Here is a 26,951-nt window from a genome sequence, read left to right as displayed (position 1 = left end):
ACAGTGTGTATAACCTCCTTTTCAATTGTTGTTAGCTAGTTAGCTCAGTTAGCCATGCAGGTAGCGGTCTTGTCTAGGGGCTCGGAGCACTGTGATGCGTCCATGTTAACACCACTAGCACAGGAGCTTTTGAGTTGGATGGGCTAGCTGGTTAGCGCGCTAGCTTCAGCAGATATCTCTGCAACACAATACACACAAGTCATAACGTCCGAGCTGTTGTTCAAACTTAACTTTAAAAATGTCTACATATTGTACCTTTGAAATATATTTTGTATGCATGAGATAATATACTTTATAAAAAATATATGTACTTTGCTTTACAAAGTATGAAAAACAGCAATAAATGTGTTCATAAGAAAGTACAAATGTCTTACCCAGGCCCTTTCCTTTCTGTGGCCTTGGGTGAGCTGTGGCAACACCTGTTGCTCAGTTATTTCAACATGGTCATTATAAAATGCTTGCATGAAACACTGGTCTTTTATCAGGCTCGAGCTCAGTGTTAGAACATAGCTGGGACTGCAGGGGGATATTCCAAAATCTATTCAGATGCATGATCATGACCCAGTTTCTTATTCGCCACTGCATCAGCTCCTCATATCAGTGTAAAGTGTAACTACAAGGTGAAAATGTTGTCACAAAAAAAAAAAAAAAAAATGTGCATGTGTACAACATCTGCGCATGGGAAATGTATTTCCATTGGGGTCAGTTGTTGAGGCTGAGCATGGGCTGAGCTCCTCTGTCCATAGATGGACAGGAAGTCTTTCAAGCTGCTACATTTCCTTCCTCTGACTCCTGTCCACTCTCATGTCTCCCACACACAGGCTCAGACAGACGCACACTCCTCCAGAGCCGGCCGGAGGAATCCAAATGTTTTAATTAGGCGTGATAAGCAGAGACAAGAAGAGCATTGAGCGGTTCTGACACACAGACGTCTCCTATCAGCCGGCTGATAAAGGAACTACTCAGGCCCACTTACGGCCTCTCAAACCGCCCTCCTCCCTCTCCTCATCCTGGACTCTCTCGGCACCTCCAATGAGAGGGACCCTCATCCCTCAGAGAGAATCTGCAGGCCTTTGTGTGCTTGTTGTCCGTTAAAGCTGCCTTTCTCTCGCAGTTTTAGATAATCGTCACATGGAGGTGTTCCCTTTTTTGTCTTTGTCTCATATGTTTGGGCTCCATGTTCTGCTTAGTAGACCACATTCACCGACTCACCAGTGAGAGGAATATGTTTCACGAGGCTACAGGATTAGGACAGAGACGGAGAGCAAGAGTATGTCCTAACCTTGAACCAATGCTGTCAGGCCTGAAGTCGTCCTGATACACACCGAGGGACACAATGTAAATCCTCCCTGAAGGTGTATGCCAGGGAATAAAACACTTTGTCGATAACAAATGAGCAATTTTTACTTGGGCTGGCAGCAACTACGCAGAGCGAAATGAGGTAGATTCAAATTAAAAAATAATAAAATAAATCAATGCCTCAAGGTTTTCACCTGACCAGTTTGTGCTGACTAGAGCTCGAAGGCACAACAGTTAAGCTTATTTGACAGGAGAGGAAGACGGCTTTCTTTTCAAGATCAAGTTCAAAGGGCAGGAGGCCTGTTCCTCCCTCGGTGTCCCTGACTGCACCTGTGCCGCTTCGGCGCACACACACACACACACACACACACACACACACACACACACACACACACACACACACACACACACGCGCACGCGCGCGTGCACACACACACACACGCACACACACCACCGCACCACTGACAGACAACTCTCTAATTTTTGTCTCAGACCATGTGTCTGAACTGTCGGCGTCTTTACACTTGTGCACTTAGGGTGTGTGTGTGTATGTGTCTGTGTGTGTGAGCCTAAAGTGTTTGTAAGAAGATTTTTTGACCTCGCTTACCTTTTAAAGGAATTTGTCACAACATTTGAAATAGAGGTAGAGAAAGTGTTGGACACCTGCAACCACCCCAGACAATGGCACAGTTCATCAGAGCCTGCCAAGGCCTCACTCCCAAAGGCCCAAGGGATGATGTGTTTGTGTGTGTGTGTGTGTGTGTGTGTATGTGTGTGTGTGGGGGGTTTGTGCGTGCGTGAGTGTGTGCTCCATCTGCTTTGATCATGAACGTGGCGTGTCCCTCACAACTTTACATACACACCCTTCTAAATTTTTTGCGTTTTTGGCTACTTCTTCTTTGTTTCATTATCAGACGTCTGTGTTGTTGAGACATCAGGCTCCCTGCAGTAGGAGTATTGCTCCCCGTCTTGCCTCTGCTCCATATTCTGCCCCATTAGCAATGGCATTTAACTATAAACACTTGGATTTATCGAGGAGCTCTCCATTCACTGCAAGTCTTCCATGTTATTCTTTGATTGCACGAGAAGTGAGAGGGATCCGGTTTCAAACTCGCAGCCACACGCAATATCTCCATGTTGTCCCGCATCATATCGCGCGCTCGTGATCGAAACAGCTGTTTTCTCTTCTGTTGCAGCATTGGAATAGCTGTGTGTGTCTGTGTGTGTGTGTGTGTGTGTGTGTTGTTGTGTGTGCATTTGTGTGTTTGTAATCTTCTTGTATCCTTGGTCATGGTGGGAAGAATTTTCGCCTCCCTAACTTGTTCTGTTAAGTGATGACAGGAGCCGTATCTCCCCCGCATCCCAATTTTTCACAGCACGGCACCATGGGAGAAAAATTCAAGCCACAACTGGTACAGTGGGTTGATAATCTCTCTGTTATTTTTGGTAGACTGACCCTCATCTGGAATTCACATTCTGCTATGCTTCATAATTCAGTCTGACGCCGGAGTCACCGATTAGTAAAAGCAGATCACAAAATCCAGCCAAGAGTCATCCTTCACTCATCGCCACATCGATTCAGAGACAATCTATTAAGCGGATCGGAGTAGAGATGAGGGCACGGCTGGATTACTGACACCATTCTCCTTTACTCTTAGTTGGTTCGTCTGTGTCTCTTGGTTTACCGCGCCTGTTCCCCCCGTCCTTGTGCGTCCTCTGCGTTCGCACTCTGTTCTCAGTGGCTTCTGCTTTGTCTTCCGTTTGCTATTTCTCTTTAGCTTGCCCCCTGGAGTTTCCTTCGCCTGCCTTTTGTTGTATGCCTTTTGCATTTTTTGTATTTTGTGTAATGTAAACTCGTCATCAGTCGCTCTCGTGGTGCAGCCTGCCTGCCTCTGGCTCTGCATTTGGGTCCTTTTTTAGATGAACAAGGACAAACACACCTCAAATTATAGACACATTCCACCAGTCAGGTCACATAATCCAGTAGATAGCACTGCTTGGGTTAGCGGCTCCTGCAAGATAATGTTGACTCTTTTTTTCTGTCCTATTAGCTCTTAAAACACAAATTAAACAAAGTAACACCTGCATTTACAAAGGACTGGCAGTTCAGTTAAATGTACACACCACTAAAGCCTGTTTGCTCAGTAAAATGGCAGTTATAATTACATTATAATCTGAAATGCCCCAGGACAGCCCCTGCGTTTTAACCTTTATACTGGGAGGGGCTGTGTCACAATTTTGATGATTTAAGTAATCCAGTTGATTTTTTTTTTGTTGTTTTTTTTGAGTAAATTTGTATTAAGTCCAGTTCTAAAAGTGAATTTGTACCCTGAGGCCCCCCCGGCAGGTTAACCCGGCCCCGAGTGAGGGCGTCACAGTATCACATCCCAGCGTCACTTCAGCTAAAGAAAAGCCCACTCTTCTCAGAAACACAATTAATATCAGATTGCACAAATCCTATTAGCACTTTGCTTGCGGTCGCCACGGAAACATGAAACATGATTAATATCACAGATAACATCTTAATTATGGTTCTCTTGTCCGCGGATGGTTACACGGGATCAAGTTTTACAGAATACCAGTAAAGAACGAACTCTAAACTGATTACGCTGGCCACAAATGTGTATCGCGTGTTCTTTTATTTGCTAAATTTATGCACCGAAAAAGCTTGCCTGCTCTGCTGCTCTCCGCCACCTCAGACTCTCCTCCCCTCCTTGGCTCCTCTCCTCCCCCTCGAGCTCGCTTGTGTCTGCCCGGAGTGGGAGAGACTGCAGCCAAGGGGATTGCAACAACAGCTCCTTTATCCAGCAGCACCCCGGAGGAGCGTGAGATCACAACCTGTATGTGTCTGTGTGTATCCCAGCGAGTGAGACGAAGAGCCTGTAATCACACCTCGTCCATTAGCCGCTGGCACGGACGGAATGAGGCGGACATTATGGCGTAATCCCGTATCACTCTGTAATTCACGCTGAGTGGTCCAGTCACGATTTGGCTTAATATATGGAGAGAGATCTTACAAGAAGAAGCAACAAAAGGGGCCATAAATATGTAGAGTAAGGGAAGGCAGGCGACTGAGGGGAGAGTTGTTGTGGAGGACCTGAGTCCTTTAGGCGTACACATTCCTAAGTACCCTTAGAGTATGTGTTTGTGAGCCTGTGTGTGTGTGTGTGTGTGTGACATACACTCTTCCACAGGTGCTTGCTGTAAGGGGCTTTGACCGGAGGCTTGAGTTTCCAAAACACGGGCTTACACCAATACACAAGGGAGTGTGCGCATGTGTGTTCCGCGGCCCTTCATCAACTCGTAAGGGTGTGTGTGAGCGCACGCGCGTGTGTGTGTGCACGTGTTATTGTCCAAATAAAGCCGGATGAGATGGCCCTGAAATAGCGATAATATTCGGTCTGGAGGAGAGAGCGTTGCAGCCACTGATCCTCACACACCAGTTAGATAGACACATCAGATGTCATAATTATGGCTGTGAGCGTAAAGTGTGCCGGTCTGAGAGCAACAACGCCTCCCTCTAGTTCACGTCTGTGTGTGTCAAACGGTGAATTGTCTAGTAAATTGCGTAATTGCTGGGACAGGATTATTACTCACTCTCATGATTGTCGACAATATTCTCATAATGACAGACCTCTGTTGAGAGACACGAGAGCTTAAGTGGTTTTAATGTTTGATGCTTAAATGAATCATCGAATGAGTCCTTTAAAAAAGTGATGTCGGTGTATTTACTGTGCAAACCAAAAAAAAGGATGAGGAAAGACAGAAGGCCACAGGGACAGAAATAAGTTACCTACATGCAGCTAAGCAACACTTATCTGCAACACAGCAGGGCATAATATGAAACTGATCTGGTCGTGACCCACCGGCGTCTAGGTCACTGAAGATAAATGACAATAACTGCAAGAGAAGCCGATTGACTGGATCAGCAACATGTGCAGTAACATAGACAAAGTGCATGAGGCATGATGTGTTTTTATTCTGGATTGTACCTGACCCGGTTTCATCCACTCCTCCACTTTCATTCCCTTTCTCTTGTCAGCTAAACCTTGTTCTTTGTTCTGTTTTTTTTTTTTTTTTTAATCTCTGTATATTTTGATTTGTGATTATTCCAGTGTAATGTTGATTCTAATGTATTTGTTTTAGAATAGAATGCCTTTATTGTCACTGCACTCATACACAAACGTACAATGGAATTTCAGTGCAAGTAAGTAGGTTAAATGACCAAGTATGAAAACAAGTGTAAGAACCGCAATAAATAGGTATTCACTCCTTTTGATCGAGATTGAAAACTAAGCAGCATATTATTGCACGTACCTAGTAATATTGCACAGGGTATATGATAAATAAAATACAAAATTCACGTTTCTGTATGTATTTGCGAGTAATGACTTCCTCTACAATGCAAGGCTTGGGAATAAAACCAGTATGAAAGATTAAAATGAAAATCATCGTCCACTCACCTCTTTGATTTTGTTGCAGCGTTCTCCTAAACAACTGAAGTGGATGGGGACTTGTTTTAAAAGGTGAGAAAAAAAACTGGAGCTGGAAAAAAAAAAAAAAAAAAAAAAAAAAGACTCCATTTATACGTTAAACTGTAGCTGGGTGGGTGCCGGTGTTACTGATAATGCCAATACTGGCTCGGTTCCACATAAAGTCAGCCAACGTGCATCAAGCCTCTAAATTGGCACGCTTAGACAGAAAGCAGCCATTATTAGTGTCATCAATTACGCCTGTGCTTTTCCTGCTATGACATGTTAAAACCTCCACGGACCTAACCACTTACGCCGGGCTGATGAGAAACACCACTGTCAGCGCAACAGTCAACAGTTCGGCCAAATAAGATACCGCTTAGCTACAACGCTGTAACACAGAGCTGTTGCACAAGAGGGCGAGCATGGTGTCCGTGCCTGACCGAAGCGTGCTTGTTGCTCAGCCGGACCGGCTTGTTGAAAGCAGAAATGACAGCCAGAGCAATGTGAATTAAACAAGGTTGTGAGAAAGTGTTTTCTGTTTCAAAACTACATGCACAACGCTGATGAATTCTTAAATGGCGGACTTACAAACCAATCCTTGCTAAGTATATTTCTGCAAAAGCACAGATACGTTAGAGCTGAGCGTTGCAAACTTCACGTCTGTTTATGTTGGATTTCCTATTACTGTTATTGTTAACAGAACACGCTGATTCTCAGGTTAGGTTTAGGCACTAAAAACACTTTGTTAGGGTTGGGGAAATATCACGGTTTGGCTTACAACAGCTGTTTTGGTACTAACTAACTTCCCTTGAAAGATTTTGGTCGCCACAAAAGACCCGTGGAAATGTCCCCAGGTCTCTCTTCAAAGGTATCCACTGCTTTGGCTTGAACGCGGCTGACTTGAAACCTCCTGATGTGAGACTCAGCTAACAAGCATAATGCGAGCTTGATGTGGCGCGTCTGGTGCAAATGTCGACCTCGGATTTGTCTGCGGTTTGCAAAAAAGAAAAAGAAAAGGTTAACTGCTGACGTTAAATCAACCTATCCACCCACACGTTCACCCAGTGACAAGAAGACATCGTTACTCGCCATGTGCACTTTCAATCCGTAACATTCCTCCTCATGTAAAGCCTGTCAGTCAGCCTCTCGTGAGACACATGGGCAAGCTCTAGCTGGCTGAGGCAGCAGAGGAAAGAGAGGAGAGTACACAGAGAAAAAGAGAGAGAGAGCGATACAAACACCCCATTCTAAGAGCACAAACTATGACAGGCCACACATACTGTACACATGTATAGTATGTACAGATAGTGAGAGAGAAAGAGAGAGACAGACAGACAGAGACGGTTCATTAACACTCCCTGTTTGAACAGGTGTCTGCCTGACAAGCCGGGGTCTGAGTGAGTGTGTGTGTCTGTGTGTGATTCTGTGTGTGTATACGAGGAGGCTGTCACTCCTCACCGCCATCTATAATGTGTCAGACCTGCTCGTCTGAAACCGATGCGTCCGTTGATTCTCACTGAAGAATTCTAGTGTCGTGTAGTTTGCTGCGTTTGCCTCCCAGTTGTTTCCGCATGATGGGCGTGTGAACTTCACGTGGAAATTCTACTCCTGTAAATATATATATATATATATATATATATATATATATATATATTACAGTATATATATATATATATATATATATATATATATATATATATATATATATATATATATATATATAGTATATATATATATGTACTTAATTCACATGCAAAAAAGGTGCATTTTTCATTCATATACAAAAAAGCCAGTCATTTATGATATTTTTTCAATTTTCACGTGTTCAAATTTTAGTTCCCTTGTGAAAATTTCTTGTGAATTCATGTGCCAAGTTACCTCTCCACATCTGGAATTTCCTAACTTGTATGTGACATGTAAAATGGACATGTAAAATGATGCTTTGTTCCAAACAATAACTTTAAAATTTAATTTTCTTGCCCTATTGATGTGATGTCATTCACCAAAAAAAAAAACAGTAATGATAAAACAATTTGACACAGGCCACTTCTTTCGGCTACAAGATTTTCTCTTATAATCTCCATGAAAATATGGTGTTACTCCATGTCTCCATACAGTGACATGTGATGGAGGAAATGTAACATTGTCTCGTCCTCCTCTTTGATCGATCTGTCAGCCTCTTTCAGCATGGATCCTGAACATAGTTAATTTGGGTCATCATGACAGTTGAGTGCACTCACAGTTTTTGTAAGGAATACATATTTGACTCAATCTCACTTTATTCCAACACATGTGTAAGTATTAGGCATGTCAAGGTAAACTTTTATAGCCACGTCAGAGTTTTTCACCACACAATCTACCTCTCAGTCCCTCAACATGCGCACATTTTTCCTCATCAGTTTACCAAAAGAATTCCAAAAGCTTCACTCTCCTCGTTGTTTGTGTGCAGTCTGTGTCCACATGTACAAATTGTGTTTTCAGTCGTGTGGGTCAAAGTTTAAAACTGCACCTGTGCTCAAGACTAAACAACTGTACCTGCCCTAAAAACTTGAAATAAATACCTACACACACGCACGCGCACGCACACACACACACACACACACACACACACACACACACACACACACACACACACACACACACACACACACACACACACACACACACACACACACACACACACACACACACACGCCTCACATGTTTCTGGCAGTACAGATTTGGCCATCGTCTATTTCTCATTCATACCCTTCTCTGGTTTCTATTCACCAGGGAAACAATGAGTGTAAAGCTTGTATACACACCCAGATTAAAAAAGCAACATGGGCCATATATGCAGATCCCTTGCATTAAGAAGCTTTTAAAGAATTCAAACAAGGCCTTCCATTGTTTATGAGCAGCCAGTCGACGCCGCTGTTCAGTCTTTATTCAACGAGTGCAATTCAGTGTCGGAAACAATCAGACATCAATTAATAAGAATGACAGCTTCCATTTATGTGTACTCAATGGGGGCACAGATACATAACTTGTGGGATACTGAACTCCTTGATATTTTGAATCAAATTATTTTGGACACGGTTCAATGTAGACAACCTTTGCTGTCGAGCAGATGTTTAAACTCAGTAGTTTGCAAGCTAAAACTGGCAGATACCACCAGTAAATGCACAGAGATGGTCATCTTAATGCCGCCCTGTTTTACTCTGCCAAACATAGGTACACAAGGCATTAATGGTGAGTATTTGGACAATCCGAGGGGTGGCTGAACACATAAATTGGGCAAAAACAGAAAGGAAACATTTTAAGTTATGTATTTGCTGGAAATAAAACTTCTTTTAGGAAATGAAAATAATTAAAATAAATTAAACACAAGCTTCAGATTCCTAAAATTTGTATTTTCCATCCAATTCCACGATAGGGGCCAATCCTTAACATCCACAATTGCAAAAAATGGTAGGAAAAAATGTTAGATACATCATATTTATACTGTTAACTGCCATAAGTGAAAAAAAAAGAGGAAACCCTGTATCTGATCCTTTGTGTTGTATTATTGATCTACGTTTCAAATTACAGCTCAATTAGTTAAAATATAAAAAGATGTTATTAACTTTTCCTCTCAGTTGTTTGAGTTGCCATGTTGGCACAATTGATTAAATGATCCATGTCAGTAAAGAAACATGTTGGATACTTCTCCTTTAATTGTAAAAGGCCGAAATAGTTTTTGGTCAAAAATAACCACAATATTTTCTATTCAGGGCTGAATTTTGTTTCTATCATATAGAGAATATTTAATCATAAATGCAGAGAAGGGACTGAATAAGGAGTCAGTTATACATTTAATTTGCAAATTCAAGGTTTGGATGGTTGAAAATAAAATCCTGATGGATCCCAAGACAGCAAAAGCTTCAGAAAATGACACGAGAGATGAACACTACTGCCCCCTGCTGACTACTCTCCAACTCAAAAAACTTGTGCGTTCTTCATATTTGTCGTCAGCTAACAAACGTAGTGGTCACTAGAATGGCTTGAAAAAAAAAAAAAAAATCAGATGAACTAGTTCTATAACACTGTAAATGTTTTCTCCTAGAAGAGGAAAACAACTTAACTCAAATCAAACTTAGTCCTGAAATAGCGCAGCAGAAATAATCACTACTCGAACTGTCTCTGAAGATGTCTTTCTTATCTGCTATGTCTGAAAGGGATGGGACAACTGAGGTGGATTTTAGTCAGATTCTATGTGCGTATTTGACGTATTCTTCTCCTCACAGGGAGGGCAGAGCAATCTTAGAAGAGATTAAACCATCTAAGACTCCATGTGCTGCGCTCTCCTCTTGTTGTGCTGGTGCTTGGTGAGTCCATACTTGAAGAACTCATAGACCGACCAGCTGATGGCTGTGGAGGGCATCTGGTAGATGACCCTCGCCTGGACTCCCCTGAAGAAGCCCTGCAGGCCGCCCAGCCTGTAAACTGTCCGGAAGGCGTGGGCCAGGCCTGAGATGTGTCTGTGGGCTCCTTGGCCTTGGCCCTTGCCGGGGCCTTGGCCGGGGGACTGGGAGCTGAGGGTTACAGACTCCTGGGTGTTGAGCAGGGTTTTGCAGACGTCCAGAGGTGTGGTGGCCGCAGCCGCGATGGCTCCAGCTAAAGCTCCGGACAGCATGTGGGAAGAGGGATTGTATTGTCTTTGGGAGTTGAGCAGCTCCTGAAGGTACTCGTAGGTCATGAAGTGGAGCGCCTGGAAGGGCACGTTCATGGTAAGCTGGGTGGTGTAGCTGCGGTAGAACGCGGCAGGGCCTTCCTTCTGCCACACGGCGCGTACACAGTCCAACACGCCGCGGTAGGGAGAATTATACATCTGCATGCGCTGCTTCACAACTATGGGCACATGGGTGGATGTATTAATGGAGAAGGGCAGACATGTCCAAGGGTTGATGATAGAAAAGGGACAAAAATGGAAAAAGGAGACATTAGTGAGCCATTGCATTACATTTGTCTTTAAAGCACACTTAGTTAAAATAAAAACACATAGAAAGATGCAGTGTATCATGTTAACAGTGTTTCCTCTGACAGCTGCAGTCCATCTAACAGCTGCGCAAGAGGACTCTGACCAGTGTCCTTCTACTGACATGTTCAGGCAGGTGGGACTGGAAGCAGCTGTGAAAGCCTATATGTGAGACTTCAGGGGTTAAGGCCAAACGTGTGAAGATGGTCGGCCCAGATGTGGCACCTGCAAAGTCTCCTCCCACGCGCTTCTGTACCACAAACGCGACGAGGTACCGATACCAAATCCTGTGGGCCAAAAAAACTGTGACTTTGACTTTAAAACTGCTGTGCTCACCTTCGGCTGGGTTCATGACTGCATCGTGAAGCAATGTGGCCACGCACCCTGCTGTCCCTGAAACAAACAAACCTCAGAAATGACTGCACATCATCGAGAACACGCAAGGAAAATAAAAAAAGACACTGGAGCATAGAGGTGTAGACTGAGACGGAAAGAGCATTTTCACTTGCAACATAGGAACCGTTTTGATCAAGTCACAGCCTCCACTGCCGTATTCCTAAAAGCAGATGTCATGCTCCAATGTGTCATCAGAGCAGAACTGGTGCTCATTCAGCAAATTGTAAACTAGAGATCACGCCTGACTGGATTCAGGAGGCCAAACCTGAGCAAAGAGAGACACCTACTGGACAAGGCGCTTCACTGCTCCTTTTTTCATAAATACTTTAAACCAAACCCCGTAAGCTTGAAAAAAATAAAATACAGGACCAACAGAGGAGAGAGCCGATAAGATGGGAGAGCAAAGACGACTTACCCAGCCTCCCACTAGACTGGAAAACAAGGAGGAGAGAGAGTAGGGAGAAGGAATAAGGATATTGTTGGACAACCACAGCAAGGTTTTCAAATTCAAATCTCTTTCTGTGTTGTAGGTTAGGCGACTTTGCTAAGCTTGAGCCAAATAAGACCAACTGTTTAACTTTCCTGACTATGACACGTCCTTACAGTATACAAGTGTAGCTATAAAAAGCCAATCTGACGGCCTGCCAGGGGGTTTTAGGACCGGTCACGGCATGTCTGCTCTACACCCGGATTAGGCTGAGTCAGCAACTTATACAGAGATCACAACTATGTTGCCGGAGCTGGACAAGTCCTTTATATTAGCCTATATCATGGTGATCTGAAATTTAACATAGCCATGCATGATCTGTACATTTAATGTGACTGGTAATGTGTGTATATGCATGTTTTATGGTACCATTAGCCAAATGGCTGTTAGCCCCTGGGTGAATGACATCGCTTAGAGTCTTTTTGAGTTTCTCATAGCAGGCAAAATAGAGCGCATGGGCAGGTCCCGCCCCAACTGCTGTCGCATTCAGCCCTCTCATTGGCCGCCAGACTCCCTCTGTGGCTACAATTCGCCGCAGGGCATCCATCACGTTCCTGTAGCGGGCGGCGGGGTCGGGCTGGAGGCTCTGCATTCGTGTCTGGAGAAGAGGAAAGAGTGGAAGGTTGCAAAGTTTAAAGTCAACACCGTGCTTCCCGCCCGACAAGGTTCAGCATCAAGTTGAAAGGAACGCGTCCAATAAATTTGACCTGAATGAGATACAAGAATAGAACGGAATGCATTATTTACGCATACCATATGTCTGCTTAACACGGCCGAGAGTCCTGAACTGACTTCAGTGTGAATGGGGGGTCAAATGAGGGAAATGAGGCGCTCGACATTGTGTGTTGGTGTACATGCATAAATGAATAGAAGGAAGTATGGCATTGCACAGCTCCAAGGTCACAAGGGGACATAAGCTGACTTCCTGTAAGCCTCTTTTCCCACTGACCCTGAAGCACACCTTTCTCTCTTCCTCTACCACAAACACACACGCATAGATAAGTGATTAATTGCATAAAACATTTTTTGAAGGATGAGTGCTAGGGATCAGTTTCAGTTTCAGTCACCTGCTATCAGGTTTTATTTAGGGAGGGTCGCTCTGGGACGTCCGTCTCTGAGGAACTAGCGGCGACTTAATCCCTGAATACCAAACTTCCAGCTGAATGGACAAACCTGCACCCGACTGTGTGTGTGTGTGTGTGTGTGTGTGTGTGTGCATGTAGCGCTCTGTTAAAGCACAAACATGGCCTCGCGTCAGTCTATACTGTAGCTGTGGAATGCAAGGGCCTGAAGAAACTAGCCGACAGTGGTGCGAGTGCATGCCGCGAGTTACTTAAAGCACTGGCACTCAAGCCCACCGCTGGCATGACTGTGGAAAGAGATCGTAATCTGAACGCTGGCTTCCTCAATCATTCATTGCCCCATTCAAAACGCAGGCGTGGAGTGGACGTCTTGCGTGCAGCTTTGGGTCTGGTGTGTTTATCCATACTGTGTCTGCACATTTAGAAAGCAATGACCTTTGTACTGAATGCAAACAATACACAGACCACTCTTTGCAGAAACTGCGCTGTATACACACCTACACATGCATGCTTTTTTTTTAAATCCACCACCAACAACTAGGATTTTGGGTACAAGAAGAGCAAACTACAGTCTATTCTACACTATAATTACACAATCTCTTAAGTGAAGAGCTTATCGTACAGGAGGAAAAGCCTCCGTTTGGTAGAGGGGGAATCCTCTAAACAAAAAAAGGAAAGATGTCAGTTCCCCCTCAAAATATTTACAGTTTCCTTCGATCACCCAGTTCTCTGCTAAACGTGTGGCTTGTTTGTGTGCAGACGACTTAATTCTGCTGAGTCACAACGCCCCAAATCTCTTGCGGCTCGCTTGGCAGGATGCTGGGATCAAATGGCGGCGTGTGCAGACGCTCCACACACGAGGAGGAGGCTCTGTAAACATCGGCCTCGCCCAGAGCTGGAGCCGAGCGTGCTGCAGCGGAGCGACACTACAGGTGGATGAGACGTTGATGAAGCGCGAGCAATCCACTGCTTTTCATTCTGACAGGGACAGCTGACGACAGGGAGCTCATTGTCTCCCTCAGGCCCTGTTCCTCACATGTCACTGGCTGACCTCTCTGGGCTACAGGTCATGCCACATGAGCTACCTTTAGGGTCAAATCCTAAAATTAAAAACTTGCAGGGCTAGGAAGACCACATGAGGAGAGGTGGTCCAAGTGAACTGAATAACTCACATGTGATCAAAAGACCTTTTGTTTAACAATTTCTTACAGTGTGTCAAGCACAAGGCCTGCTATCACACTGTATAAAACTACCAAACTATGTTGGGGAAGCAGCAACAGATGCTCAACTGTGGACAGGAAGGGCCATGTTGTCTCAAAACTGCACTGTTATTATTGTTCATGTCATATTAAATGTAAGATAATAACAGTGGCAGACCGGGCGTAATGTACAGCAAATAATAACAATGAACCAACCGCCTTGTTTCTGTAAAAAAATAGTAGCTTTGGTTGATCCGGATCTGTTGTCGCAGTTGGAATTAGGTAACTGTTTCCTCTTATTAGCCAACTTACTCAACTAGCCAACTCATTCATTTCCGTTTCGTTTAAATGATACTTGCATGCAAAATAAACACATTAACGTTATTTACTTAACATAGCATCAACTAAGTCTTTGACAGCAGATTTATTTCACGGTTTTTGGTTTCACCCGAAAGTGCTCCGGTGCGTGACCCTGCTAAGGTTGTCATAACAACTAGCCAGTTGCTAACTCGAGTCGCGCTTAACTCGTAGTAGCATGCTAACGAGCTAGCTTGGTAGGGATGTGAGACGCTAACTGAGCCGACTGACCTTGTCCACACACGGCCGTCAAGCTCTGCAGCGTGTTTATGTTAGCGAGCCAGCTAATGCGCTATGCTAACAAACATGTTGGCCCCAAGAATAACATCCGCCCTACACAACAGAACAGTGAAAACACAGAGCATTCATATAAAAAAAAAAGTGGTGGGTCAGCAGGTTAGCCTCCGAGCTATGCTACCTTGACGCAGTCGATGGGGAACATGAGGCAGTGCTCCATGATCCCGGCCACGGCTCCAGCCAACATGTGGGTGCTAGTGGAGGCTCCCTGTGGCAGCCCCTCATAGTCTGGTTCAGAGTCCTCTGTCTGTGCATCTTGTGCAACTCGGATACAATCAACAGTCTGTAGCTCCGCTTCCCCTCCGATCCGGGGCGTCAGGCTCCCCAAGATACTTTCCGAAACTCCCCAGAATCTCCCCCCCAGCCATCGAACTTCTGCCCCGGCAGATGCACCAGCAACCCCGGGATCACTGCCTGCAGTCTCCGCTGTCATCCGACGCCTCCTCACAAATCCATCAGCTTCCATGAGAAACCAGGTAGTGTGTTAAGTCTTTAGGCACGCGGACACGGCGTCTTGTGGGCGATCCCGGTCCTGAAGTTTTACATTCCCTTGGGTTGCTCTCGCAGCTTCGTGCCTTGCTGCTACACCATTCCCTCCCCGCCTCAACACTTCCCAGCCCAGAGCCAAGCAAGGGAGGCCGTGGCGGACAAATACACACCGAGCCCCACCACAGGCCGCTATGAGGAAGTGATCCCCAATTGGCTGCTAGGGCCGTGTCCTCCTCGCGCTATTGGCTGACAGGCAATGCCACTCACGGAGCATTTTGGCGAAGGCTCCCTCAAACCCTGTCATGTGGCACTGGGCATGCTAATCGTTGAGTGCAGCTGTGAAAGCTATCAGGGGACTCACTGATGTCACGTTGGGTGAGACAGACACCCTGAAGCTGGAAAACGAGGAGCGTCCGATTAGTGTGCAGACTAGTCACCTGACTAGTCAGACTACAAGTGTCTAGTCTCAGTGTTGTGATCGCTGCTCTACACACGGTTCCATCCCTAATGCTTAACATTATTAGATTACATAGTGTAGAGCCTTAGATATGAACTGATCAATTAATTCATGTGTAGATGGTCAGCTATGGCCAAATTCAAGATACAGCCTATAAACAGCTGGATAACACCAGCTGTGCTGTGTCAATATCCAACAGTGTTGCAGCCCACTGAATTTAAATAACACCTATTTCCTGTTTTTCCCTCAGTGATATGCATATGGTTAGATTATTTGCTACTTTTTGGCACTATAAATTCAAATGTGCAGTATTTACAGATATACAGCAACACTTTGTTCACAATAAGTCAAATAATTCTGCCTGCCATATTGCATCTAGTAGTGTTAAGTGTTTATTTACTGCACATTCTATGAAAAGACAACATTTTGTTAAAGTCGCTTCGATCTTTGCAAAATTGCAGGAAAATGTTTAGATAACAATTTTAACCCTAAATCCCAAATGATAACAGACTTCAAGAAAATTCAACAGCATTATAACAAAAATGTAAAATGAGCTGTATGTAGAGAATATGAACGAGCATACAGCACATCATGTTTGCATTTACAGGAGAAGTTCACCCTAAAATCAAGTCATTATCAGCCTCAGCCTCATACTGATGGAGGGTTTTTAAGGCCTCTTTTCAAATTGATTTAGGAACTTGGGGTTTCTTGAGACTTGTATTAAACAGGAAGACCTGCATGGGGACATTTTCTTGTCCTCCCCATCCACTTTAGTTGTTGAGGAGAATGCCATGACACTGACTTTCTGTGAATCTTCCTAAATGTTTCGCAGACTCCGAAACATCACCCAAATTTCTGTCAGCGTATAGGTGGCTAGAAAGCGACTAAATCGTCATTTTTAGCTGAACTCATCCTTTCAGAATATTAGCGTGGCAATACAATATTATATATCAGTGTAAGTCTGCAGGGTAACAATTGTTTTTATCATTGATTAATCGGTCAGTTCTGTGTTTGATTGGGTTTGGTTTATAAAAATGTAAGAAAAATATTCTAAAACATGCTTCAGTCCCGGAAAACATGCTCGATACACTGGGCTTTTTTATGCGCACACGTGCAGAGCTGATGTTTTGAATTTATGCTTGATTCACAATTCACAGAAGTTTAAGTCATTGGCAGTTGATTTTATGTCAGAAGATTCATAAAAGACACATTCTTTCACCATATGATCATCATTCATTTATTCATTCATTCTTCATGTTATCTGTTATTGTTGAAATTGATTTAGTTTTTCCTCCCAAGCCAAATGAAAATGAAATGCCCTTAACTAGTAATAGCTACTGATAACAGGTTGCGGCAGATGTCCAACAAAGCTACAACAAGGTGGGAGAGGACACACACATTTCTATTTTTATTTTTAACACTGAAACACCTCTTACGATCTGCTATGAGACAGTAGTTCATGTGTCCCTTCTTCTGAATTCTGGGAGGTGTCAGGTGAACGTCTCCAGGCCTAACATCTTCGCCGGTGACTCTCTCTGCCTGGAGGAAAAGAAGCACTTTTTTCTTTTTTCTTTTTTTTTTTCCTCCAGAAAATGAGGTAATTGTGTTTTGCTGCGGCACCGTTATAACATAATTGAATTCTCTCCTTTATTGCCTGGGAGAGCCTTCAAGGGCTGTAGTGTTGAATTTCTGCCGACAAAGGGGAATGAAGTGTTAATTTCTGCTTACAAGAACAAAATCTCCTGCTTCTGATCTCGTTATGGTTGATTGGCTGTTGTCCGCAGACGTTCCTTAAAGGAAAACCAAGCAGACAGCGTATCAGGATCATCTCTCTTCCCTGAAACTAATGCTGCTCTAATACACCGAGGGAGAGGCACGTTAGGTCTAGCGGGAAACTCTAGATCACCATAACACCTCATTTCATTCCCTCCGCCCGAGAGAGTGCACAATCTATAGAAGCCCCAGGAATTATTTTACACGGCCTAAGCAAAACATGGTCAAAAATCCACATGATACAGACAAGATGAGAAGATAACTTGGTTACATTCTGCTGTGTTTGGTTGTTTTTGGACCAATTAATACCCTTCCTTTCTTAGATCCCCACAAACAATCTCCCGGCTCTGTCTACTCCCTGGACCGCTGCTCAGGCCCACAGATGATCTATGGCCTCTTATCTTATTACCGCCCTGAAGTGAACCACTAGGCAAATGTGACATCTTCAACAGCAGCACTAAGAAAACCAGCCTGCGTGAAGAGCTCATCTTAAAACTCTTTCGGCCGACTCTTACTGTGATATATCCCCGAGCCCTCTATAAGATGTCCCAAACTGCACTATTCAGTTATGATTGTTTTCATATATTTTGTGCGAAGAAGCCTTTTACAAAGAAGTCACAAGAAAATGCTGCCGTTTCACATGCACACATGTTGGTCATGTTGTATTCTGACGTCTTTTGGGATTTTTTTTTTTTCTTTTTAAATTGACATATTTGGAAACGTTGCCAAAATCTGTTAAGAGTCTAGATGTGAAATGGATACATGTTATATATACTACAAGCTTGTCAGGCTTTTAAACTGTTGCTAATATCCCAACATATAAACTACACGTACACAATGCAAGTATAATCTGGAACTGATTAATGGGCTTTGACATCATTCTTGCATTTTATGGAGTTTGTAGGTACACAGTGTTTGTAGAGTACTGTGATACAAGGCTCTGGAGCTGGCTTACATGGGACAACTGTGCCACCAAGTGGACAGCAGGATAATTACAGGCTGATGGCCATTGTGTTAGGAAAAATAACCTTATTCTCAAAGACTGCAAGACACCACCTCCACGGTGCTTTAGAGAACGGTTGCATGAACTTACTTAGAGAACTTACATTGAGAAAGCATAAATGGGAAGAATCCTGTGATCCCTTGGTTTAACATATCATTTTGTTCCTGTTTACACCTAATCTTGATGGATTTACTTCTCAGTAAAATGTGGATGACATGTTCTGTGCGATATTGTGTCCCTGACATGTTGTAGTCCTTCTGGATGTGTGTGTGTACCAGCACATATGAGTACATGTTTAAGTTGGGTTTTGTGCATTGATTTCTGTGTGGTTTAAATTCTATTTTCCAAATATGCATAAACATTCAAATGAAAAACACATAATAAACACTTTTCTGTTTTTTTTGTGCAGACAACAACAACAGCAACAAAATGATATCAAGGTGCTGCTACAAATGTGACTGAAAAAAGGGGGAGAAACTGGTCCGTGAGTTTTATCATGTGAACAACAGACATGGGAAGACTGGAATAGGTGACAGATAACATAAAATTGATAAACTAGGTGAAGTTAGTTTTAGGTTAGATATTGGACGGACATTCACTCCAGAGACACCCAGCTGCTCTGGAGGCTGACTTAGGACCATCAATAAACGACCCTGCTGTTTGTTTGAATTACACAAAAACAATGTTTCTTCATGCTGACTCGATGATACCAGTGAAATCATGATAGAATATTAATACCAAACTGATTTCATGTAGCAGACTTATTTTGATTGTTGTTGTGTTATCTACTTCTTTTGCAAAACTATTTTTATAAGACAATGGCCAGCCCAGTGACTCCAAACCAATGCTGACTTGTATAATTAAATGGGACAAATAACACACATCTTTTTTTATGTATTATTATTATATTTATTACTATGGACTTTTTTTATATGCATATTTATTATGAAAATTAGGCAGTTTTTTTCCAATAGCTTCCATGTCATATGACCCAGTGACTCCAAATCAATGATAAATTGTTTTATAAGACAGAATAAAGACACAAATAAGTGCAAATAAGACACACCTATTTTTTTACGTTTTAATGCTTCATCTATTTTATTATTTGTCCCATTTAGCAATACACTAAGGCATGGATTTTGAGTCACTTGGTCAGATGACATGGCTGAATTTTCCTAACAAATACTGAAATTGAACAAGTACAATGTGATGAAAAACAGGTGTGTCTTATTTGTGGTTTGCAGTCACATGACATGGAAGCAATTAAAAAAAAACAATCAAATAACAATCAAAATAAATATACTACATGGAAGTCAGCATGAAGAAACGTTGTTTTTGTGTAAATCAAACAGACAACAGGGTGATTTATTGATGATCCCTGAGTCAGCCTCCATCTCTAACCGTCCTCCAGCTGCCAACACTGAGGGGGAGACGCCGCTGAGTGTCTCCGGAGTGAATATCTGTCCAATATCCGACTTTAACCTAACTTTCTGATGCACATTAATACTTGAAATATCTGCTACACCGTCTCCTCTCACATCGACCACCAACACCCCCGTCATGAGCAGGCTATGAACTCACACCTCCGGCCTTCTTACACAAACCCGGTGAGCGTCTGTTGCGGGTCAGAGGAACCCGGATCTACTTCAGGCGGTTCTAGGGGGAAAAGGGGCGGGGCGGATGTGGAGCGCTCCCTCAGACTCCTGCCATGGCTGCAGCGGTGTGGACCGACAGAGGACGGAGAGCCGCGGCTGTTTTGGGGACAGTGACTAGATCCACGTCCAGCCACAGCGCTCTAAAACCGCAGTACGACGCGCTGGTGATCGGAGGAGGTGAGACCTGAGCACTGGGGAGGGGACAAAGAAAAAAAAAAAAAAGCGCAGGAATCTATAGAGCTGTGCAGCAGTAAACACCCCGCAGCACACAGTGGAATACTATGTTGCAGCTAAGTTTGCAAAGGAAGTAAGTGAGGTTTCTCTCTCACTTTGTGAAAAGCATTTACACAGAGTGTTCTGTAAGATTGCAGTGTCATCTTTACTTTAACTTGTTCAACTTTGCGCTGTTAAATATACAATAGATCAGCTTGAACATCTGTTGACCACTGGAGCTGATTTTTTAGTATCTAGTGGGGAATTTACTTTCTTTTTTTTTTTTTTTAAAGAAAACTATCTGACATTGTTCATATTCCATTGCAGGGCACAATGGACTGGTGGCAGTAAGTCGATGCATGTGTTTCCCAACACCTACAGTATGTTATAAAACATTATATGGGTTAGTATGGGGGTAAAGGTGTGTGTGTGTGTGTGTGTGTGTGTGTGTGTGTGTGTGTGTGTGTGTGTGTGTGTGTGTGTGTGTGTATGTAGGCCGCCTATCTTCAGAAGGGAGGACTGAAGACAGCAGTGCTGGAGCGCAGACATGTGCTGGGAGGAGCAGCTGTAACAGAGGAGATCTTCCCCGGTAGGGTGGCCTCAACACGGGTCATGCGGGTTCAGTTCAGACCAAATGTTAAAAAAATGAAAACAAATAAATAAAACCACCCTTTAGTGGTGCAAAAGTGCTTCTAGGGATGACAGGGAGACGCTATCAGCAGGGGTTATATGCTGCTTTTTACAGTCTCACAAGTGTTATTAAGAACTGTATCATGTCACACTTAAAAGATATGTACTTTATTTTGTCAGGTTTCCGCTTCTCCAGGTGTTCCTATTTGCTCAGTCTGTTAAGACCCCACATATACGCGGATTTGGAGCTCAAGGTAAACATATAATATATTAAAGTACATGTTAAAACTCTTTCTGAGAAGGCTGAAAGTGATTGTTCTTCATTTTTGTGTTAACGTGACGTCAGAAACATGGGCTGAAGGTGTATATGAGGGACCCCCATGCCTACACCCCCATGCTGGAGGAGGGGGTGGGAGGTGCCCCGCCAAGGTCTCTCACCCTGGGCGCCGACTTGGCCATGAACCAGGCGGAGATCGGCAAATTCTCACAGAAGGATGCTCAGGTGATTAAACACAAAGTCAGCGATGGTGAATGATTGACTGTGTTGTTTCTCATTATCACAGAAAAAAAGTGTCTCTTTTCACTTTTAACTCTCCAAAGTTATTTTGCCCCTTTTTCATACAGTCCCACATTCCTACACCCACCCTCACCCTTGACCCATTCTTTGACGTGTTTCCAGGCATTCTCTGATTTCATTGCACACCTTGACAAGCTGGCAGGGGCCATCCACCCTCTTCTGGATGCTCCTCCTGTAGATATTCCAGGTGCGACGGCTGGGTCGCTGAGGAAGAGGCTGGCTGCTGCTAAAACCCTGAGGCCTATCATCAAATGTGGTGAGTTCTCTTACACTGTGAGACTTACTCACAGTGTACCCGCGTTGTTTTCTGTGGTAACTAAGTCATAATGAACTATGGTTTTATTTATTTTTTTATTTTTTTCAATTTTAAAGGTTTGAAACTGGGCAGAAACATTCCAGATTTCTATGAGATTGTAACTGCCCCGATACTGAAGGTTTGTGATCATTTGCTTGGTTTGGCAACGGTTGCTGTTTTTCTGTTGACTGCATCAAGAGCGACTCACATTTTGCGTCTGCAGATCCTCAATCGGTGGTTCGAGTCGGAGCCGCTGAGAGCGACACTGGCTACTGACGCTGTGATAGGAGCCATGACCAGTCCAAGTAACCCTGGTAGCGGGTGAGATCCCTTTTCAGAGCGCTCAAAACTACAGGCTTGGCTGCAGAGACCTGCAGAGAAAACACTGATGTTATGGTCTTGCCTCGAAGGTATGTGCTCTTGCACCATGTGATGGGAGAGCTGGAGAAGGAGAAGGGGGCATGGGGTTATGTGGAGGGAGGAATGGGCGGCGTGTCTCAGGCCATCGCTAGCTCTGCTCGATCCCGTGGTGTAGACATTTTCACTGAGAAGGTAATGCGGTTTCGATTAATTATTCTGGTCAGAGGCAGTTTATTTAGCTTTTTTTTTTTTTTTTTTTTTTAAACACATAAACCACGTGTTTCCTCTGCAGGAAGTGGAACAGGTCCTGGTTGATTCAGATGGGGCTGCCAAGGGAGTGGTGTTGAAAGATGGCACAGAGATCTACAGTAAAGTTGTCTTGTCAAACGCCACCCCTTATGTTACCTTCAAGAATCTCGCTCCACGGGTAATAAAGACAACATGCACAGCTCATGTGATCACGGCACCAGACAGTGGGATTTATTCTGGCCTCCTGTTTTTCGTCGCAGGCTGCCCTTTCTCCAGAGTTCCTCAAAGCTGTGGATCAGATTGACTACACCTCACCTGTTACCAAGATCAATGGTAAATCTGCTCTGATTCTGACTTCTGCAAGGGTGCTGTTGAATTAATATAAAATATAATATATTAAAACATATTTAAAAAGCCATAAAGGTCCAGAACTGGATAGCCACTTTGGCTACTAACTGCAGGGCTCAACATCTCATCTGTGTGCAAGTGTTGTTTTAAAGGATCAGTTCATCCTAAAACTAAAATTCTGTCTTTATCTGCTCCCCCCTATGAGGATGAAAAGTATGGAGAAATTTTGTAGTCCAGAATACGTTTCTGGCGTTTCATGCTATGACTTTGGAAGCCCCGAGATGCCAAATTCATTTTAAAGGACGTTGATGACACACTTTTTCTCCCAAAATCTTCCCTGTAGCTGCCAACCAAAAAAAGCCTTAACGAGTATCCTGTCTGAAGTGGGTGCACAAGGTCGACTGTGCATTTGAGGGTGTATGAAACGTCATTTAAAAGAAATTTGGGATCTTGGGATTCCCAAAGACTTTGATTATGCTGGATGAGTTGTATGGAGCCATTTTATTTTTATTTTCATTTTTTTTCAGTCCCCCATCTGCTTAATTTGTTAAGGAGCTCAAAAAAAGCTTGAAGAACATCATATTTGGGTTGAATTGATACTTACACACTTTAAAATCTGCAAACAAGTGGGAAGGTGTAAGACAAAGAAGACAAAGGCACCAACAGATGTAGTGTATCAGGACAGATCAGGTTTTATTTCTCCACTGTTGAGTGCCTTATATTATCACAGTGTAAGATTAGGTCTCTGCCTAAGCACATGTTTCAAGGTTTAGGGTGTCATAAAGCTGTGTAAAACATAAAACTAAGAAGATGTTCCTTGGCTTCCCGTCTGGTGCCGTGTAGATCCTGCTTGTTAATTACAGTATAGAGCTTGAGCTGTAGGGCTCAGGGAGCCTTTAACTGAGCCTTTACAGTTCATTGCTGCTTAGACCTAATGATAGTCTGTAGTATTTTAACGGTCACAGCTTTTGTAAAGCAATTGAGCAGTGTGACACGTAACATATTGCATGTACTGAGGGGTTGTGCTGTTCAGATATTGAATTGATTGTCAACTGATGCTCATAAACACATTTTACCTTACCAAAAATGAAAATTTACACAAAGATGATATGTAATCATAGCAAAAACACTGATAGCATGTACTGTTTCTTTGTGTGTACAGTGGCAGTGGACAAGCTGCCAAACTTCCTGGCATCTCCCACACCAGACGATAAACCCGGACCCCACCACCAGTGCTCCATTCACCTCAACTGTGAGAGCGTGGAGGTGCTGGAGACCGCATACAAAGAGGCCATGAACGGACGTCCTTCAGCAAGGTATGTACATAAGTGAGACACACACAAAGCTTTCTTTGAATTCCTCACAAGATTCAACACTTTGGATTCAGAAAAGAAGGTCAATGCTAAGTAAGTGTGAGTCATACATTCCTCACCGGAGAGAAAGCAGGACAAAGTGTAAGGTGCTTGTTACAGTAGAGATTAACCATGAAGCTGCAAAAAGTTATAATTACAACAGTATTTAAAACAAAACGTATCGTAAGCTGTGATGCATCTGAAAATGTCTCAGGTCTTAAAGATGCACCCTCTCACCCACCCTCCACCATCTAGTCTCATCGTGCCCCCTTTATTCCTGTAGACCTATGCTGGAGATGACCATCCCCTCCGTGTTGGATCCGACTCTGGCTCCCCCTGGCTGCCACGTGGTGTCACTGTTCACCCAGTTCACCCCTTACCACATAGAGGGCAGGGAGTGGACAAACCAGGACAGAGAGGCCTTCGCGGACACTGGTAACGTGCAGCGAACTTCTTATGGCGCCACACGGCCAAAACGCCTGCTAAATGTATTACTCAAGCATACACAGAATGGCTTAGAGGGAAAAGGACGAGATTATCCACTTTCTGAAAACAGGAATTTAGTTGGGAGCAATCATAAGTTGAGGCCATGTACTTTTTAAAATGACGAATGGTGCAATTCTGGAAGTGTTTCAGAAAATGGATAAACGATTTAAATGTATGTATACTGATTAACCTGTTTCAGTGATAAAGGATGTGTTTGTCTGTCTCCTCAGTATTCGACTGGGTGGAACAATACGCCCCTGGGTTCAAAAAGTCAGTCGTTGGCAGGGACATCCTGGCTCCACCTGACCTGGAGAGGATCTTCGGGCTCACTGGAGGGGTCTGCACCACACACTGTGCACATTTTAGAACGAAGCCGCGGTATTTGAATGTTGATACAAAATCCGGTCTGCTTGGCACAATCAACTGGTCAGCGGACGAGGAAGTCATTTGCATCCTCTGCAGTGCTCACCATCTGCTCAGATACAGGCCAATTGTATAAGCAGTTAATGGTTACAGACAGTTTTACCACAACCCATGAGTCAGAATCAAAGTTCACAGCAGCTGTGTAAAGCGACACTGACTACAGTGAATGATGTGCTTAAACAACTTGCAGGCTACTTTTCCCACAATGATGTAATTATATCAAGTAACACAGAAAGAAAAGTCAACGCGTTGGCTGTGTTTTTACAGAATATCTTCCATGGATCGATGTCACTGGACCAGCTCTACCTAGCTCGACCTTTGCCCTCCCTGTCAGACTACCGCTCACCGATTAAAGGGCTGTATCTGTGTGGCAGCGGCTGTCATCCAGGTTTGCTATTAATGCTTAACTGTCAGATGAATATTGGGTTCAAATGTGACTGTACCTCATGTGTAGTATAGTAGAAGTCATGTATGGGATGTTGTCTAGTGTTAGAAGAGCATAGGCATTCAGCCTTTGGACCTATTGAGGAAATCTTATCCTCGCTGCTGACGATAAAGAAATTAATGACTTGATGTCTGGTGTCTGAGTGCACTCTCTGCGATTTCTCAACACAAAATAAGTTAAGTTTTAAATGTTAAATGTTTTCCTATTTTAGGTGGTGGTGTAATGGGTTCTCCCGGCTGGAACGCAGCACTCACTGTCATGGCAGACCTCAAACGTCGCTGAAACATCTGACGGCATCAGTCTGCAGTCCACTCATCAGTATTCAGTGTTATTTCTGTGAATTTGACTGAGTTTGAGCCATGAATTTCAACACTTGCTGATCAGTTGTTTTAGCGCCATATTAGGTTGGCTATCTGCCAAGGAAAAAAAAAAAATAACGTGATAATGTTTGATTTCACAATACAACCTACATAAAATGTACGAGAAAAGGAGAGAATCAATAGAAGTGGACTTTATATGGCTCTTCATATGCCGTCCATTTCCACCAGTGAAAAGAAAGCTAGATATGGAAGAAGATCGAGATATTGATCTCTGGTGCAATATTGCCACACAAAATCCTGTTGAGACTTGTGTGTCAATACATTAAGTAACAGCGCAGTGATAATGCTGAAGACAAATGCATTTATAGTGTTAATGATACTTGCCTCCATGAAATGACCTCAAACTGTCAGTGTAATGATAAAATATGGCACTACATAATGGAACTTTTTTTACAACTTTGTATGAATAAATTTAAATGAATTCAACCACGTATGTTTCATTTTCTTTAAACTGTGCAGACTGATTATTGCCGTGTTTTATGTTGCCTGGGTCAGGTGTCTAATTAGGAAGTCTTTCTCACAGCAGCTCTGTATTTTTCATGCGTATTAAGTTTGTACGCTGCCTGGCCCCCAAAAAAGTGACGCACTCTATAATTCGAGCCTGATGAATCATGGCATTGTCATCTTCGAATATGCTCATGCCATCAGCGATGAGAAAAAAAAAATTCATAGATAAAAGGCCACTACTAAGATTACATAGACTCGTCATGGCTTATATCACAGCATCGGTAACCAGTGATGCTTTCAGTGGCTCCAGCTCAAACCACTGATTGAGGATCTGGTCATTCAGTATATTCAGGTAGATGACCTAATTTTTTGGGCACATAACATTGCTGACCAACTGAATCAACCCCAGATCATAACACTGCCCCCATAGGCTTGTACAGTAGGCACCGGGCCTGATGGCTTCATCACTTCATCCGCCTCTCTTCTTACCCACTTGCACCCACCACTTTGGAACTGGCTAAATCTGATCTCATCAAGCCACATGACCTTCTTCCATTGCTCCAGCAGTCAATCTTTATGCTCCCTGGCAGTGGAAGCCTATTTTTTTTCCAATTAGCCTCACTGTTTAATGGTTTTCATAAGACTACACAGCTGTTTCTCAACCCCTTGAGTTCACTTTGCATTGTGTGTGTGGAAATGTTCTTTCTTAAACATTTAAATACAGCCATGAGTTCTACTGTTGATTTTTTACCGTTTGATTTCACCGAACGTGTAAGCAAAC

At 43.4% G+C, this 26,951-nt stretch overlaps 2 protein-coding genes across 3 annotated transcripts; one reads left to right on the top strand and one right to left on the bottom strand.

The window, feature by feature from the left end:
* Positions 1–8,658: 8,658 nt before the first annotated feature.
* Positions 8,659–19,887, bottom strand: slc25a28 (solute carrier family 25 member 28). Of its 2 annotated transcripts, none has more exons than XM_037123694.1 (4): positions 19,831–19,887; positions 12,023–12,251; positions 11,107–11,163; positions 8,659–10,643 (listed from the first exon to the last, which is right to left on the bottom strand). In XM_037123694.1, exons 1-4 carry the CDS (start codon positions 19,870–19,872, stop codon positions 10,075–10,077), a joined length of 897 nt encoding a protein of 298 aa, XP_036979589.1. In that variant the 5' UTR covers positions 19,873–19,887; the 3' UTR covers positions 8,659–10,074. The 2 variants fall into 2 exon arrangements, with proteins under 2 accessions (XP_036979589.1, XP_036979588.1); XM_037123693.1 differs by lacking the exon at positions 19,831–19,887 and adding an exon at positions 14,710–15,291.
* A 22-nt stretch (positions 19,888–19,909) lies between these two features.
* pyroxd2 (pyridine nucleotide-disulphide oxidoreductase domain 2) lies at positions 19,910–25,901 on the top strand. Its single transcript, XM_037123692.1, has 16 exons — positions 19,910–20,142; positions 20,506–20,525; positions 20,674–20,767; positions 20,989–21,062; positions 21,155–21,310; positions 21,488–21,641; positions 21,758–21,819; positions 21,904–22,001; positions 22,091–22,232; positions 22,333–22,467; positions 22,550–22,622; positions 23,800–23,953; positions 24,273–24,424; positions 24,706–24,812; positions 25,166–25,286; positions 25,555–25,901. The coding sequence occupies exons 1-16, from the start codon at positions 20,019–20,021 to the stop codon at positions 25,623–25,625; spliced, it is 1,737 nt and encodes a 578-aa protein (XP_036979587.1). The 5' UTR covers positions 19,910–20,018; the 3' UTR covers positions 25,626–25,901.
* The last annotated feature ends 1,050 nt before the right edge of the window (positions 25,902–26,951 follow it).

The sequence above is a fragment of the Acanthopagrus latus genome, chromosome 15 (genome assembly GCF_904848185.1).
Source record: "Acanthopagrus latus isolate v.2019 chromosome 15, fAcaLat1.1, whole genome shotgun sequence".
In the NCBI taxonomy this organism is placed as follows: domain Eukaryota; kingdom Metazoa; phylum Chordata; class Actinopteri; order Spariformes; family Sparidae; genus Acanthopagrus; species Acanthopagrus latus.
Note: the sequence above shows the minus strand (reverse complement) of the source record. Positions and strands in the feature narration are given on the sequence as shown.

Bases quoted from the DNA above. Each gene is read 5' to 3' on its own strand.
- pyroxd2 (XM_037123692.1), top strand. From the start codon at position 20,019: ATGGCTGCAGCGGTGTGGACCGACAGAGGACGGAGAGCCGCGGCTGTT. The intron at 20,143-20,505 runs GTGAGACCTGAG...ATTCCATTGCAG, and splicing joins CGCGCTGGTGATCGGAGGAG to GGCACAATGGACTGGTGGCA. The intron at 20,526-20,673 runs GTAAGTCGATGC...GTGTGTATGTAG, and splicing joins GGCACAATGGACTGGTGGCA to GCCGCCTATCTTCAGAAGGG.
- slc25a28 (XM_037123693.1), bottom strand. From the start codon at position 15,054: ATGGAAGCTGATGGATTTGTGAGGAGGCGTCGGATGACAGCGGAGACT. The intron at 12,252-14,709 runs GTAGCATAGCTC...CCTCTTCTCCAG, and splicing joins TCCCCATCGACTGCGTCAAG to ACACGAATGCAGAGCCTCCA. The intron at 10,644-11,106 runs GTGAGCACAGCA...ATGTGCCCATAG, and splicing joins AGTCATGAACCCAGCCGAAG to TTGTGAAGCAGCGCATGCAG.